The 13,479-nt window shown below is 45.7% G+C and overlaps 1 protein-coding gene across 8 annotated transcripts in view; it reads right to left on the bottom strand.

Annotated features, from left to right (window-relative positions):
* The window catches only part of PPP1R12B (protein phosphatase 1 regulatory subunit 12B), a 182,070-nt gene that overhangs the window by 97,620 nt on the left and 70,971 nt on the right, over positions 1-13,479 (bottom strand). For 6 of the 8 annotated variants that reach the window (XM_025211373.1, XM_025211374.1, XM_025211372.1 and 3 more), the window contains 3 exons: positions 5,301-5,498; positions 3,613-3,698; positions 1,645-1,770 (listed from right to left, as the gene is read on the bottom strand). In XM_025211373.1, the coding sequence (XP_025067158.1) occupies positions 1,645-1,770; positions 3,613-3,698; positions 5,301-5,498 (410 nt within the window). The remainder of the gene's footprint in view (positions 1-1,644; positions 1,771-3,612; positions 3,699-5,300; positions 5,499-13,479) is intronic. The other 2 variants (XM_025211377.1, XM_025211379.1) reach the window with 1 other exon arrangement.

Here is a 13,479-nt window from a genome sequence, read left to right as displayed (position 1 = left end):
TTTTCACAGACTCCTTTCACTTGAAGTTATTGGGCTCTGATTCCATTGCCAGACCTATACACCTTAAATCACAGCAGCGCAGCACAGTACAGTTGGTAAATTGTAATTGTGTATCTGATTTTAGATTAGCGGGAGCACAAAGCTGAAAAGTTGTAAAATCCTAGTAAAATGTAAACTTTTCAGTAGCTCTACTGACTGGGCTACCTTTCAGATAAGGTAACAGTATCTATTCTATATTATGCCTCTGAGATGCTACCTGCAAGCAGCAAAAAACTCTTGCCGCTTGTCCGAGAGAGACAGACAGAGAGAGAAACAGAGGGAGAGAGAGAGGCGGTACAGCCCGAACTGTTAGCATCAGGTCCCAGGATAGATGTGGAGTCATTAGAATTGAATGCTGGCTCTGGAATAACGTCTTCTGCTTTCAAAATATCCAGCTCTTTCCCCTTTTGTGTAAATGGTATTCCATTTATTCAGTGGCTACAGAACCATATCCTATGAAAATTTAACTGTATCAGCAATCATCCCCTAAAAGCTAGAATGCGGCACATGAGCAACATTTACAAGAAATCAACTTCTCTCCAGATATTTAAAGGAAAATCCTCCATGTTCAGGACAAAATTATGCAGTTTGGGGTCAGGTACTTGATGAAGCAACATGTTAAAATCCTGAAAGCTTTACTGCGCCTTGCACTGAATTCCAAAAGATTAGAGGGAGCCTAGTCTTTCTTGAGGGAAGATAGTGGTGAAATGATGGCAGATATTGCCAGTGGGGCAGAGAAGGGGAAGGGGGTTATATGATCAGTTTTTTTTTCCTTTTTCTGCCTTCCTAGTTCATCAGCAATCACTTCTCTAGAGTGGCACATGCGCTTGCAAAAAAAACTAATTTTCCAACTATGGAAAGAAAATGGTTGGTTGATTTGGGGACATCAATCACATTCTAACGCTGATGATCTGCATGAATTATGGACAGTACTATTTTTTTGATTATCTGATATAAAAAATTATGCCTTAATGTGTACCTCAATTAGACGTAGGCTATCAGAACTAACTTTTTAGTAGCCTTCTGGACTAGGAATAATGGCCACCAGTTGACTGAAAGTAGGTTTAGGCTAGACATCAGGAAGCACTACTTCACAGTCAGGGCGGCTAGGATCTGGAAGTGGTGCTCGCTCCTACCCTAGGGGTCTTCAAAAGGAGGCTTGATAATCACCTAGCCAGGGTCATTTGACCCCAGCATTTTTTCCTGCCCATGGCAGGGGGTCGGACTTGATGATCTGCTCAGGTCCCTTCCAACCCTACCAACTATGATACTATGAGGTTCACTATTGAATTACTTCATCCTACATTCAAGGGGAATTTTTTTTGTCATCTAGCAATTACACCAACATCTGAGAAATGAAATGTTGCATCTAAATCGTGCCAGTACAGTATTTAAAGTTCAGTGCCAAAATGAAAGTCTGGGGAGACAGTGTTTATAATGGAAAAACTCAGCAGATTGTATATTTTGTTTCACCAGTCCTATAACAATGAGCACACCAAGACCAGCTATAACCATGCAGCAAATAGAAAACTGCCATTTTAGAAGCCTGGAAAACATGTTAAAAATCCATTCTGCTGTCTGTATCTAAAGTGTTTCAGGCCATACCTTTTCAGGTAGGTAGATATGTAGGTGGAAGGTGCACCTGTCTGGGGGGCTTCGTTTCCCTTTGGTTCATCCTTCCATGATTGCCGGGTGTAGGAACCACTCCGCACCAGATTAACAGCAGATTCTCTGAGGTAAGAGAACATTAGGTTGGCTTAGAAAAGCTCTGCAGTCTAGTCTTGACTCCTCAAACTGCCAGCCTCCTGGTAAGTTCCACAGCTTCAGCATCCACTGGCAGAAGCGAAGACTATTTAATATTCAGGCAACACAAGCTCTTCCTTTACAGACTAATTCACCACAGGGATAAGTAACTGAAATATCCCCATTTGCTTTAAAATTATCTCTAGTAATTGCCAAGGCAATTCTTTAAATATCACAAGCTTATAGTATTTTGCAGAGACAGTGCCATGTAGTTTCTGACCAGAAGCACTTACAATTCTAAAATTCAGACTTATCTAAAGATTGTCATTTCATACATTAGACGATGGCATTATGTAGAATGAACTTGCTATGTCACCTTGCACAGCTGCTCAGATGCAGTGGTTGCATCTGGAAGGGTAGTTTTTACTTTGAGACATTAAGTGCGGGTCACCGATTGAGACAGAATACCAGACTACAGGTCACTGGTCTGATCCAACGTGATAAATCTTATGCTATTTCCTTAAAAATACCGCTTACAGCAAGTATTAAACAGTTAGCAGTATTTAGGACTACTTAGCAAGTCTAGAAGCAAATAATCAGTAACCCAATTTAATAGGGTAAATAAATCAAAGCTTAGTCCCTCACCCCTATCCTAGAAGTATTTTGTGGCAATTCCTTCCAGCCAATGGACAGAACAAGACACTGTGACATTCACTCCATAGCTCCCAATTATTTTTCAGTTTTGAATTCAAACTATCCATCCATCCTAGATGGACTTTGTCTCCTACATAGTCCATGTAGCATTGACTTGGCTTATGTTAAAAGGAAAACATACTGCAAAAATTGTATCTTACAGTATGTGGTGACTACTGCCTGCTAGGTTAGCTTGAAATCTTAGTCTCCACTTTAGAGAGCAAAGGATATTTGGCAGCACTCAGCCGAGTGCACATCACAATAGGAGGCACTGTTCAAAATAGTCCCAAGTCTTTCTTTATGTAATTTGAAACACCAGCTGTCTACTAACATGCAAAGAACGGTGGAAGATTTAAATCAACTATAATGCAACAGGTAGCAAAGAATTTAATCACTGTGAAATGCTTTATCAGAGATTTCTCTTCAGTGCAACAGTTTCTCCACAATTGTTTGTACTGACTTTTCTCCCTATGTTTTTTCAACTTTTGTCAATTTTTACTCCCTTGAAAAAACATTACAAGGGACTGGTTAGAAACAGCACTTCCCCATGCACATCTTAAGGCACCGGATGCTATTCCCATTTATATGGCAAAAGTATCTGGGGAAAATCAACAAGGATCAGGATGCCATTGTGCTAGGCACTGTAAAGACATAACAGAGTCACAGTGCAAAAAGCTCACAAATATAAATTGTGTCAAAAAGCAAGAGATGGCTTAACAGCAAAGGTAGATAGGAAGTGACAACAGAGCAAGGTGCATCACTATGAGCACGAGTCAAAGCTAGAGATCAAGAATAGAAACTCACTTCTTAAAGAACAAGGCCCACTCATACATATACTAATAAGGTGAGGAGAGGTGTATGTTACAAATATCACTACCCTGCATATTTTTAAATGATGAATATGGTTTCGTTAGGGAAAAAACCTATCACTCCCCTTCTTCAAGATTGAGGGCATATTCCATGAGGTTGACATGCAGTGATACAGCTCCCAGCCTTTAAACACCTACACACTTGGGACTAGTAAATAAACATATGAATCGTGAACATAAAAATGGGAAGGCACTTCTGAAGACTGAATTCCATGAATTGATGAAGGCTGCTGAAGCCAAAGCCTTTAGCTCAGAGTTGAAGTCCTACCTGTTTTCCTTTTCCTCTATGTCACCCGTACTGCTTAGTCTTCTAGGGGCTATTGAGGCAAGATAGCTTTTGTTGCTGTCCTTATCCTGATAATGCAAAACAAGAACACACATATTTCAAATGTAAGTTGGTTTACTTTCAGTGACCTCTCTGAATTAGTGCTTCAATTTTTGCTACTAGAAGTGCACCAATTTCTGATTTTCTTTTAACATAGTTTAAGGTTTTTTGGCACATAGGTGTCACCCAAGACATTACATTTCCAAGGCTAACTAGCATGAGCAAGGCAGGAATATTAATTTAGGAGCTAATCTCAATTGAGATAGATTTTGTATAGATGGGCAGTAAATCACCGACTGCTAACTGTAGGCAGAGCTCACTGAGGAATATTTAAGATATAGATATGCATAACATTTGAAGCACTTCAAATGCAGCTGCACTTTGCAGAGCTTCTAAAATGGAGTGCTTCAGCTGCAGACAGACAAAGCCCCCTGCCATGCCCCCCAGCTGGAGCACTTCAAGATCACTGCAACTGCATGCAGCAGCTTGCTCTCAAGCTAGAGGCCATGACAAGGAGCTGCTGCATCCTGTGGCTCTTTCCCCCACCATGATGTCCCCCCTCCGCAGCAGAGCTGACTGTCTGTGAACACCCTGTGCCCTCTACCTCTGCCCTACTGGGACCAGAGGCCCCACCACCCCCAACACCTCTCCCAGTTCTGATGAAGGGGGCACTCAGGGAAAGCAGGTGGAATACAAAGGAGAGCACTCATTGACAGCTTGCTCTGCTGCCGAGTGAGTAGCTCTACAGCCCCTGGGCCCCTGGGAGCTGCTCCGACCTGCAGCTCAGTTTCTCTTTTCTTCTCCCCTTCCTGCCAGGGGCAGGAAAACAGAGTCAATTATCAACTCTCCTGTGAACTCAGCCTCTGGCTAGCCAGAACATGCCCCTCTGGCATGCACATCTGTCTGCTCACCCTCTGAAGCACTGGAAATGTGACAAGTGCCCACACCATTAGAATGAAGCAGAGGAACAACTAGTGTGAAAACAGGGCACTGGCTTGATTAGACTGTCTCCCTCAAAACAAGTAGGATGACAAACTGGCAGAAAGTGTTAAGCTGACCATAACCTAGACAGGAAGGAGTAAGAAGTCCTGAACTCCAGTTTTGCATGGACTGCTAATAAGATAGAAATAGCTCAAATCAAGAGGGAAGTATAAATATCAAAGCACTTGATACCACAAATGCAAGCAACATAAAAGTATAAAAAGGATATTAAAATATGGAGATTGTGAATTAATACCAAAATTGAAACTAGGGATATGGACAAACACACATTTGTAGCTGCTCAAAAGGGAAAAGCTGCTGGAGTACACAACAGCTGTGCTCTGTTATCTAACTGTCTGCATGAGCCTGCAGTGATAATAGTCAGCTAAACTGCCTTACCTTACCCCTAAATGAAGCAGGGTTAAAGATGAAATAGTTTTGTTAAATTTGTATGACTATAAAGTTATGTTAATATAACAGATGCATCATAATAGCTTGTACCAGTCTCCTTTGATTTCGATACAATTGTTACATCTGTCTATACCCATGGAGGAATGGTGCTGTGAAATGGGGTGCCAATGCAGAAAGGCAGGCTGCTTAACACTTCTCAGAAGGGATGCATCAGCAGGCTGTTTCAGGGGAAACCAGACCTTTTCTTTGTTGTCTATTAATGCAGAAATCCGGGGACTAGATGAAGAGCGATAGATAAAAGAACTCCTGTCTCTCTGTCCTTCACGAGAAGCAGCAACTTCACTGAGCATGTTGTGGCTGCCAGTTTTCCTTAGTCCCAGCCTCCAAGATGAAGGAGATTCATCCTTTTGCTCTTCTGACTTGTTGAGCCAACTAAACTGTAGTGGAAAATGACAACATTTGGTAAGAAGCAGGGGTATTGCAGACCCACAATTTATTTTCAGAAAGTTTTACTAAGCCAAAATTCTCACTCACAGGCAACACACTTCAAAGCATTAGATTCAGGTTACTTGTATGTCTTGGGATAGCTAGACACATGCACATACAATTCTACATTTGTATTAAAATTAGGCTTATGTTTTATAGTTAGGGAATTCTTATGTAAAAGTCCCTCTAACCCCCACCCCATTGTCTTTTTTCATCAGTTTAAATGTAGGAAGGGAGCAATGGCACAAGGAAGTAATGCAACTCATTTTAAATTAACTAGAAATAAAACTTTTATGTAAACCATATGGCCATATACATGCTGTCTTATGTCATTGTCTGAACTTCATGCTATTTTTCTCAGGGCCCTGGTACACATTCAAATTAAAGCTGGATAGAAACCAGCTACAGAGTTGTTACATGCTTTCAAGCATTAACTCTGTAGCTGGTTGGCTCTTTTTATAGGTAGGTAGTCATTTTTATCATGTGATAACTACTTTGCACACATGACTGGTCTAAATTTATTGTATGATTAACCAGTTAACTGTGATACAGTAGACCTCCGATTTACACAAGTATTGCTTTCCAGGGGAATTTCATGTAAGTCGAATTCGAGTAAGCTGGGACTACTTTCCCCATAGGAAATAACAGAATAGTGAGGGGTTGCATACCTCAGTCATAGCTTTTTTTTCCCCTTTTCTCAGAGGAATCGCCTTTAGAAGGTGCATCTAGCATCTCACCTATGCATCTTGAGATGCCATTACAGCTCCACTTGATTCTGCCTGTAAATCTTGTGAGGCGTTCACGTATATATGTGAATCTTGCAAGTTTCATAGTTTCAGGGTCGGAAGGGACCTAATAGATCTCCTAGCCCCCCCCCCCGCCAGGGCGGGAGAACAACCCAAAAAAAACCTCACCCTAAAAACAAAAACGGGACTCAAATGAGTCCAGCCAGGTAAGTATCCAGCCTCTTCTTAAAGATCCCCAGGGTAGGGGCCAGCACCACCTCCCTTGGAAGTTGGTTCCAGCTCCTAGCCGCCCTAACTGTGAAGTAGTTTTTTCGGATGTCCAATCTGTACCTGCTCTCCATCAACTTGTGCCCATTACTCCTTGTTATGCCAGCGGGGGCTAGGGGAAACAGCGTCTCCCCCAAACCCTTCTGGTTCCCCCTAGTGAGTTTATAGACGGTCACCAGGTCCCCCCTCAGCCTTCTCTTGTGGAGGCTGAATAGGTTCAGGTCCCGCAGTCTCTCACTGTAGGGTCTGCCCTGTTGTCCCCGGATCATGCGGGTGGCCCTCCTCTGGACCCTCTCCATGTTGTCCACATCCCTCCTGAAATGGGGCGCACAGAACTGGACACAATACTCCAGCTGCGGCCTGACCAGCGTTGCATAGAGGGGGAGGATCACCTCCCTGGCTCTACTCGAGATGCACCTGTGGATGCACGACAAGGTCCGGTTAGCCCTGCCAACCATGACCTCGCATTGTCGGCCCATGTTCATCTTGGAGTCAATAATGACACCAAGATCCCTTTCCGCCTCCGTGCTCTCAAGTAGGGAGTTCCCCATTGTATAAGTGGTAAGTGTTCGCATATATACGCGAATGACACACATCTCGAGGGGCATTTTCCAATCTGGACCCTAATAAAAAAATCATGTAAATGTGAGACGTGCGTAAGTCGGAATCACGTAAATCGGGGGTCTACTGTATTTACTTTGCACTTATTGCTGGTCTTGTTTGCACAGGGTGAAATCTACAAGATACAGAAAGAGAGGCCACTGTATTGATATTTTAAGCATGTTTAATCTGACAAAGAAAACGTGCACCCAAAGACAAGCACATGATGCAGGACAGTTGGAAGGGAAATTGTGTTAGAGGAGTTCTGGTTAAAAATAATTTCAGATACAAATTCACTTTGGTGTACACACAGTCCTATTCTGGGTTAAGCAACTTTAATTAGGCAAAAGCTTCAGTCATATTTGCCTGTGAAATAACCAGTCTACAAATGTAGTTGCTTTGCATTTGGAAAAGGGTTACTGCTTCACTTCTTTTGCTCAGTCTGAACTGAGCTTACTGGCATAGAATCATAGAAAATTAGGGTCGAAAGGGACCTCAAGAGATTTCATAATTTCACAGATGTTAGGGCTGGAAGGGACCTTGTGAGATCATTGGGTCCAGCCACCTGTCCAAGGGCCAGGAAGTCATCTGGGGTCAGATCACCTCACCAAGATAAGCATCCAAGCATTTCTTAAACGTTTCCAGAGTAGGTGCTTGCAGAGCCTATTCCAGACTCTAGAGACTTGGGCGGTAAAGAATTGTTTCCTTATGTCCAGTTTAAAATGGTCTTCCAGCAGTTTGTGACCATTAGACCCTGTATTCCCTTGGGATGTCCTAAAGAATAGACATACAGATCAACTAGTCCAAACCCTTGCTCAAAGCAGGACCAGCCCTCCAATTTGTCCACAACCTTTCTGTAGTTGGTGTCCCAAAACTGGACACACTACTCCAGATGTGTCCTCATCAGTGTTAGCCTTCTTTGCAACAAAGGCACAACAGCATGTGCAAAGTTATTCATGTCTAGCTATAAAACAATGTCTGTCTCTTGTAGCTATTACCCCAGTCTTTAAAAAGTAACTGGCATATAATAGCCATCAGCACTTTGGTTCAAGAGCACAGACATTGAAAACAAGGCCAAAGACAAAGAAAAATCTACTGATTTCTCCTAGTCGCATGGGTTTAAAATCCGAAGTACAATATTTACTCTAACATAAGGCAAGGTTCCCTCACAACTAGCATAAGGAAAAACAGCCTAATCTTACATTTGAATACAAGAAAACCTCATTAAATGTACTGTAGGTATGTCTACATGAGACACTTTACTGCGAAGTAGTGTGGTTTACTGCACAGTAAGCATCTGCATCTAACACATGCACATGCTTACTGTGCAGTAAATCTTGCTAATTGTGAGTAAATTTGCTATCTTAAATGCAAGTAGCAAATGCAATTAGTAACTGTGTAGTAGCACTCATGTAGATACCTGACCGGGAGCAAATCTTCTCCCAGCCAGCCAGCCACCACGGGACAGGAGACTGCTGCCCCCAGGAGCTCCATGCTGCCAGGGCGGACTCTGCCAGAGCCTAGGCAGGGACTGTGTCCCTCTGCCCCAGCAGCAGGGAGCTCCAGCCCCCCTGCTCCGAGATCATTATTGGGCAACTAGTGGGGCAACTAGCAACTAGTATTGGGCAACTAGTGGGGCAACTAGCTGCAAGCTCCCAGCTGGGTAGGGATTCTTCACCCAGCTGGGGGCTCACTGCTAGCTGCCCCACCAGCAGATTGCAACAGGGGGCTGGGATCTGCTCCTCCCCTGCAGCTCTTTCCAAGTCCTCTGTCGAGATCCAGGGCTAGGAGCTCCCTGCTGCTGGGGCAGAGGGACATTTTCCCTGCCCCAGCAGCAGGCAGACCCCCAGGGGCAGGAAGCGATGTCCCAGGCCTCACCAGGATACAGCTGTCTCCTGGCCCTGTGCTCCCTGCCAGCCCCTAGGCTAGCACCCAGGTGGAGCCAAGAACTCCCCCTTGTGGCGGCAGGGGCCCATTGCAGGGCCCCAGGAAATGAGAGCAGTTTGCTGCTGTCAGCAGCAAATCTGCTCCCACTTCCCTGCACATGTAGATGCCTGCCCGGGAACATTTACTCATGGGTCAACTGCTCCTGTATCTACTGCACATGTAGACACGCCTTGTCTATCATCAGGGATCCGGGTTTTCCATTTCCCATGGAAAAATGGAAAAAAAAAAGGCAGATTTTCCCTTTTAACCAAAAAAGGTGGATTTCATTTTAACAGACCTCTTTGCAGGCTGGCAGAGTTCCAGCCTGCAAAAGGCTTGGGGGAATGGGAGAAGGGTGGTCAAGCAGGGGGCAAGGGTGGTCAAGCAGGTAAGTTTGGCAGGGGAGAGGGGAGATTGAGGCCCCCATAGGAATGGAGGAAGGAAGGGAGTGAATTGGGCAGGGCTGGGGCTGCTGCCCAGCCTAAGCAGTGTCGGGCTTGGGGCCCAGGGCTAGAATGCGCAGCCGCAGCACCTGGGCAGGGAGCGGGACGGAGCTGCAGGAGGCTTGTCTGGGGGCAGGGGGGTGATGGCTCCCTGCCGCAGTGTGCAGTCCTGGGGGGAATACACAGAGTACATGCCCCCCAGATCTGTATATGGGACGGGGTGGGGCAGGTGCTGGCTGCCAGCTACAGGCTCTGTGCCCTGCTGCCCTCCCCCTGGGGCCTCCGCAGCCCAGCAGATGGGACCCAGTGCCGCAGGGCATAGAAGGACCGGGTACGGAAGCTCTTTGCCTCTCCTTGTCACCATAGTGAAGCGCCTCCTGCCCACCTGGCAGCAGCACCATGGTGGTGCAGGGCTCCCAGAGGTGGCACTGAGATTTCCCGTCTAGCTCCACTCTGTCCTGACGCAGTGGGTCCCACCCCCGTTGGGCCACGGAGGCCCGTGGGGAGGGAGAGGGGGGAGCAGCATGGCAGGGAGTCCGAGCCCATAGCAGGCAGCCTGCATCTGCCTCTCTGACAGGCTCTGCTCTGGCTGTGCTGCCCATGGGGGTGGGGGTAGCTGGGCTCCGTGCTGCACTCCACTGTGGCAGCTGCTGCCTCCTGCAGGCAGCAGTCAGGGCTCAAGCTCTGCTGCAAGGGGCAAAGGGCTCTGGACCTGGGTCCCTAGTCCTTTAATCCTGGCATCTGGGGGCCTCTCCTCCAGCAGGGCTGGGGAGGGTGGGGAGTGAGGGGCCTGGCCCTACATCCTTGTGAGCAAAGGGGGTAGGGGAAGCTCTGATTTTCTATGATAAAAAACTCCAAAAATCAAATACCAAAATTCATAGGTGTTTAGAATTTAATTTTATTATAGTGACTGAGGCACTGGAAGGCTTCCAAATTGCTTTAAAAATTGTAAATATATCAATAAAATAGTGTTCAATTGATATATACATACACATCTCTCTCTCTCTCTCCCCACACACACAGCGCAGCATTTCATTTTTCATTTTCATTGCAGTTTGGGCTTTTTAATCAGAGAATTAGCATGGTTTTTTTTTTAAATCAGAGAATTTATGATTTTTAAACAAAGAAAACCAGGATCTCTGTCTATCATTAAACTGTTGCCAGAAGCACCATGTGCTCAATAATGGAAACGAATTATGAAGTTGACTGAATACAGCCCACAGTGAGCTTGCCTGTAAAATGCATGGACCATATTGAGTAAACATACTGATGGGAACCTTCTGCATGTGTGGCCATTAAAAAGGCAAGCAGTAGCTCCCCCAGGAGGCAACTGGCACCAGGCCTGGACATGCTACAATAACAGACCAGCACCAGGAAGGCCACAGCCAGCCCTGATGACACCCTCCCCCTGGTACCAAAAATTGAATGCATTAGAAAATGTTAAAGTTCAAAGCACAAGGAAATACAGAAAGACCCAAGGAGGGGCCTACATAGTAGAGGACAGGGGCAGGGATGGGAACATAACTAAGTTACATATGAAACGCACACCAAACTAGGGGTGGGAGGGAGCACAACAGTTATAAAGCAGAGAATATACAGAAGACCCTGCACAACAATACTGCATCGTAATAGGGAGATGGTATGGGAAACAGTTTCAAACAACAACATGCAGAATACAATTGCAGGGAAGAGTCCAGGATTTAACGTCCTTGGAGGAGATTCGGTACGGCCAGGGGGCACGGTCAGATGGTCCCTTCTGCATTGCTTCTGGCTGGCAGTCTGGTGGGATCCACGTACTGGTGCTGTCCTGTGATGTGCTTTACGTAAGTAAAGCACAACCATGGATGGTGTTGGACACCTTGAGGCACCACATCAGCTTGGCACAGTAGTGGTATATGTGGCAGGTGCACAGTGTGTCGGGGAGAATCTCTGCCTTGCAATCACAGCATTAGCACACCTCCTGTCAAGGTTTCTGTACCAGATGGTGCCATTGAGCAGCAGGCAGTTTGGGTGGCCACGGTGGATGAAGCACCAGTCTGTGAAACACATGAAGCTCCCACTGGGCATGAAGTGGTTGCTCGCATCCCACTTTGAGATGAGCTTGAAGACCCTGCCCTGGTCAGGTTTTGCCCTTAGGTTGCTGGTGTATGTTGCTTAGATGGCATCCTTCAAGAACCTCTCCAAGAGGGTTCTCATGTTGGGGTACATGGTGATGCAGCTGGCAGTAGGGGCTGGGAGCAGCAGACTCCCAGCTCCTGGCACTCCTTGGTCCAAGTCCAGTTGCAGCTGAAGCGCTTCCGGAGGTGGCATGTGGCATCGCAGGCTCCTCTCCACAGTGAGTCAAAGTCCCCAGTGTCTGGACCAAACTCTCCTTTCTAGCAAGCTGCTCAGGAAGATGACCAAGTCGCATCCGGTGGGCTGCCTCGCAATCCTCTTGTGGGTGGTCTCCTTCATGATGCTGCTGCTCACCATCTTGTCCAGGCAGGTCAGGAAGCAGAAGGCATGGATGACCACCACAACATTGCAGAGATTGCCCATGCTTGGCACATTGGCACCTCCCTGCCAGTAGGAGATGGGCAGGATCTCATTTGATTTTAGCCAAATTTGAACTTACATTTGATCTTAGCCAAAGGCTGAGATGCTGATGCGAACCTATCAGAAGGACAGGTTAGTGCAGCCCATATGGATAAGAGATAGTGCCCATTGTGTTCAGTCCCCCTCAGTACCATCTCTTTTTCAGCTCAAGGTGAAACACTCCATCAAATATATATCAACTTCCTCTTCACTCCCACAGCTAAGCAGTTCCTTTCTTTTCTGTTTCCAATGATATCTGTTTCTTTACCAGCCTTAAATGCCTGGCAAGCATCACCAAACATCAACATAGAGGAGAGGATTTGTTGCCCACTCTCTTGACCTGTCACATGATTGGTGGGACCCCGGCCTCCATAAGGTGGAACCAGACCAGGCAGCCCCAGGCCTCATCTGCATTATACATGTTCGGAGGATCCCAGGACTCACAGCAAGAACACCCAGTTCCAGTTATGAGTGGGGGACTAATTAGCCCACGGATCCAAGGGGGGAAGGAGAGGGGACAACCTGGAGTACACACACACACGTATTGAGCAGTGCTGGGCTGTGGGGCCACCATGGCTTGAAACACTGTTGACTCTTCTGGGGCCCAGCCCAATGAGCTATATGATAAATCATGCATCTTTGGGCTTTAGACCAGTATCATGCCTAGTTTGTATTATGTATAAGTACAGAAAAAAGTGCTGCTCAAAAGTGCATTTATGCAGTACCTGTGGTAACATCTGCAGCACTTTTTTTTTTGGCAAAAAGTAAAATGCATCAATTCTGGATGAACCAAATCTATGGGTACCAATAATAAATTTCCTTATATGCAAATTGCTACAAGTATGTTTACTTCAAAGTCAGTGTTTTTTGGTCTCTTGTGTTTCAAATTTGCCACTTGCACGCATTTAGGAAGGGCACAGAGCCTGAAAAAGGTCTGATAGTAAGGAGGGGAAGAAGTTCAGGGGGCAGAGGGCAAGAGGGCCACCTGACCTCCCCCCAGCCACTATGTGACCTGCTATAGCAGTGGGAAGGGGGCAAATTCAAGACGAACCTCCAATAATTAGATTCTACACCTGGAAAGTTATAACAAATTTATAAAATTTTCCATATACGGAATCTAATTATTGGGAGCAGGAGCAAGGGGAGTGCGTCTTGCATTGAGTCATCCCAGATTCCAGTAACCACTCTGTGCTTAATCCAAAAAAGTCTGATCTCACTTCTGCCTTTGCTGGGCTGTAACATCATAGCATACCTTTAGCATAAATACTGCAATATGATCCACACTAATGTCACCTTCCCAGGATATTCAGAGACAAGAGTTTTACTGGTAGCTTTTACAAGGACAGTTTCAATGGCATTTTTACTGCACTTTATTG

Source organism: Alligator sinensis, unplaced genomic scaffold (genome assembly GCF_000455745.1).
Source record: "Alligator sinensis unplaced genomic scaffold, ASM45574v1 scaffold773_1, whole genome shotgun sequence".
Taxonomy (NCBI): Eukaryota; Metazoa; Chordata; order Crocodylia; family Alligatoridae; genus Alligator; species Alligator sinensis.
Note: the sequence above shows the minus strand (reverse complement) of the source record. Positions and strands in the feature narration are given on the sequence as shown.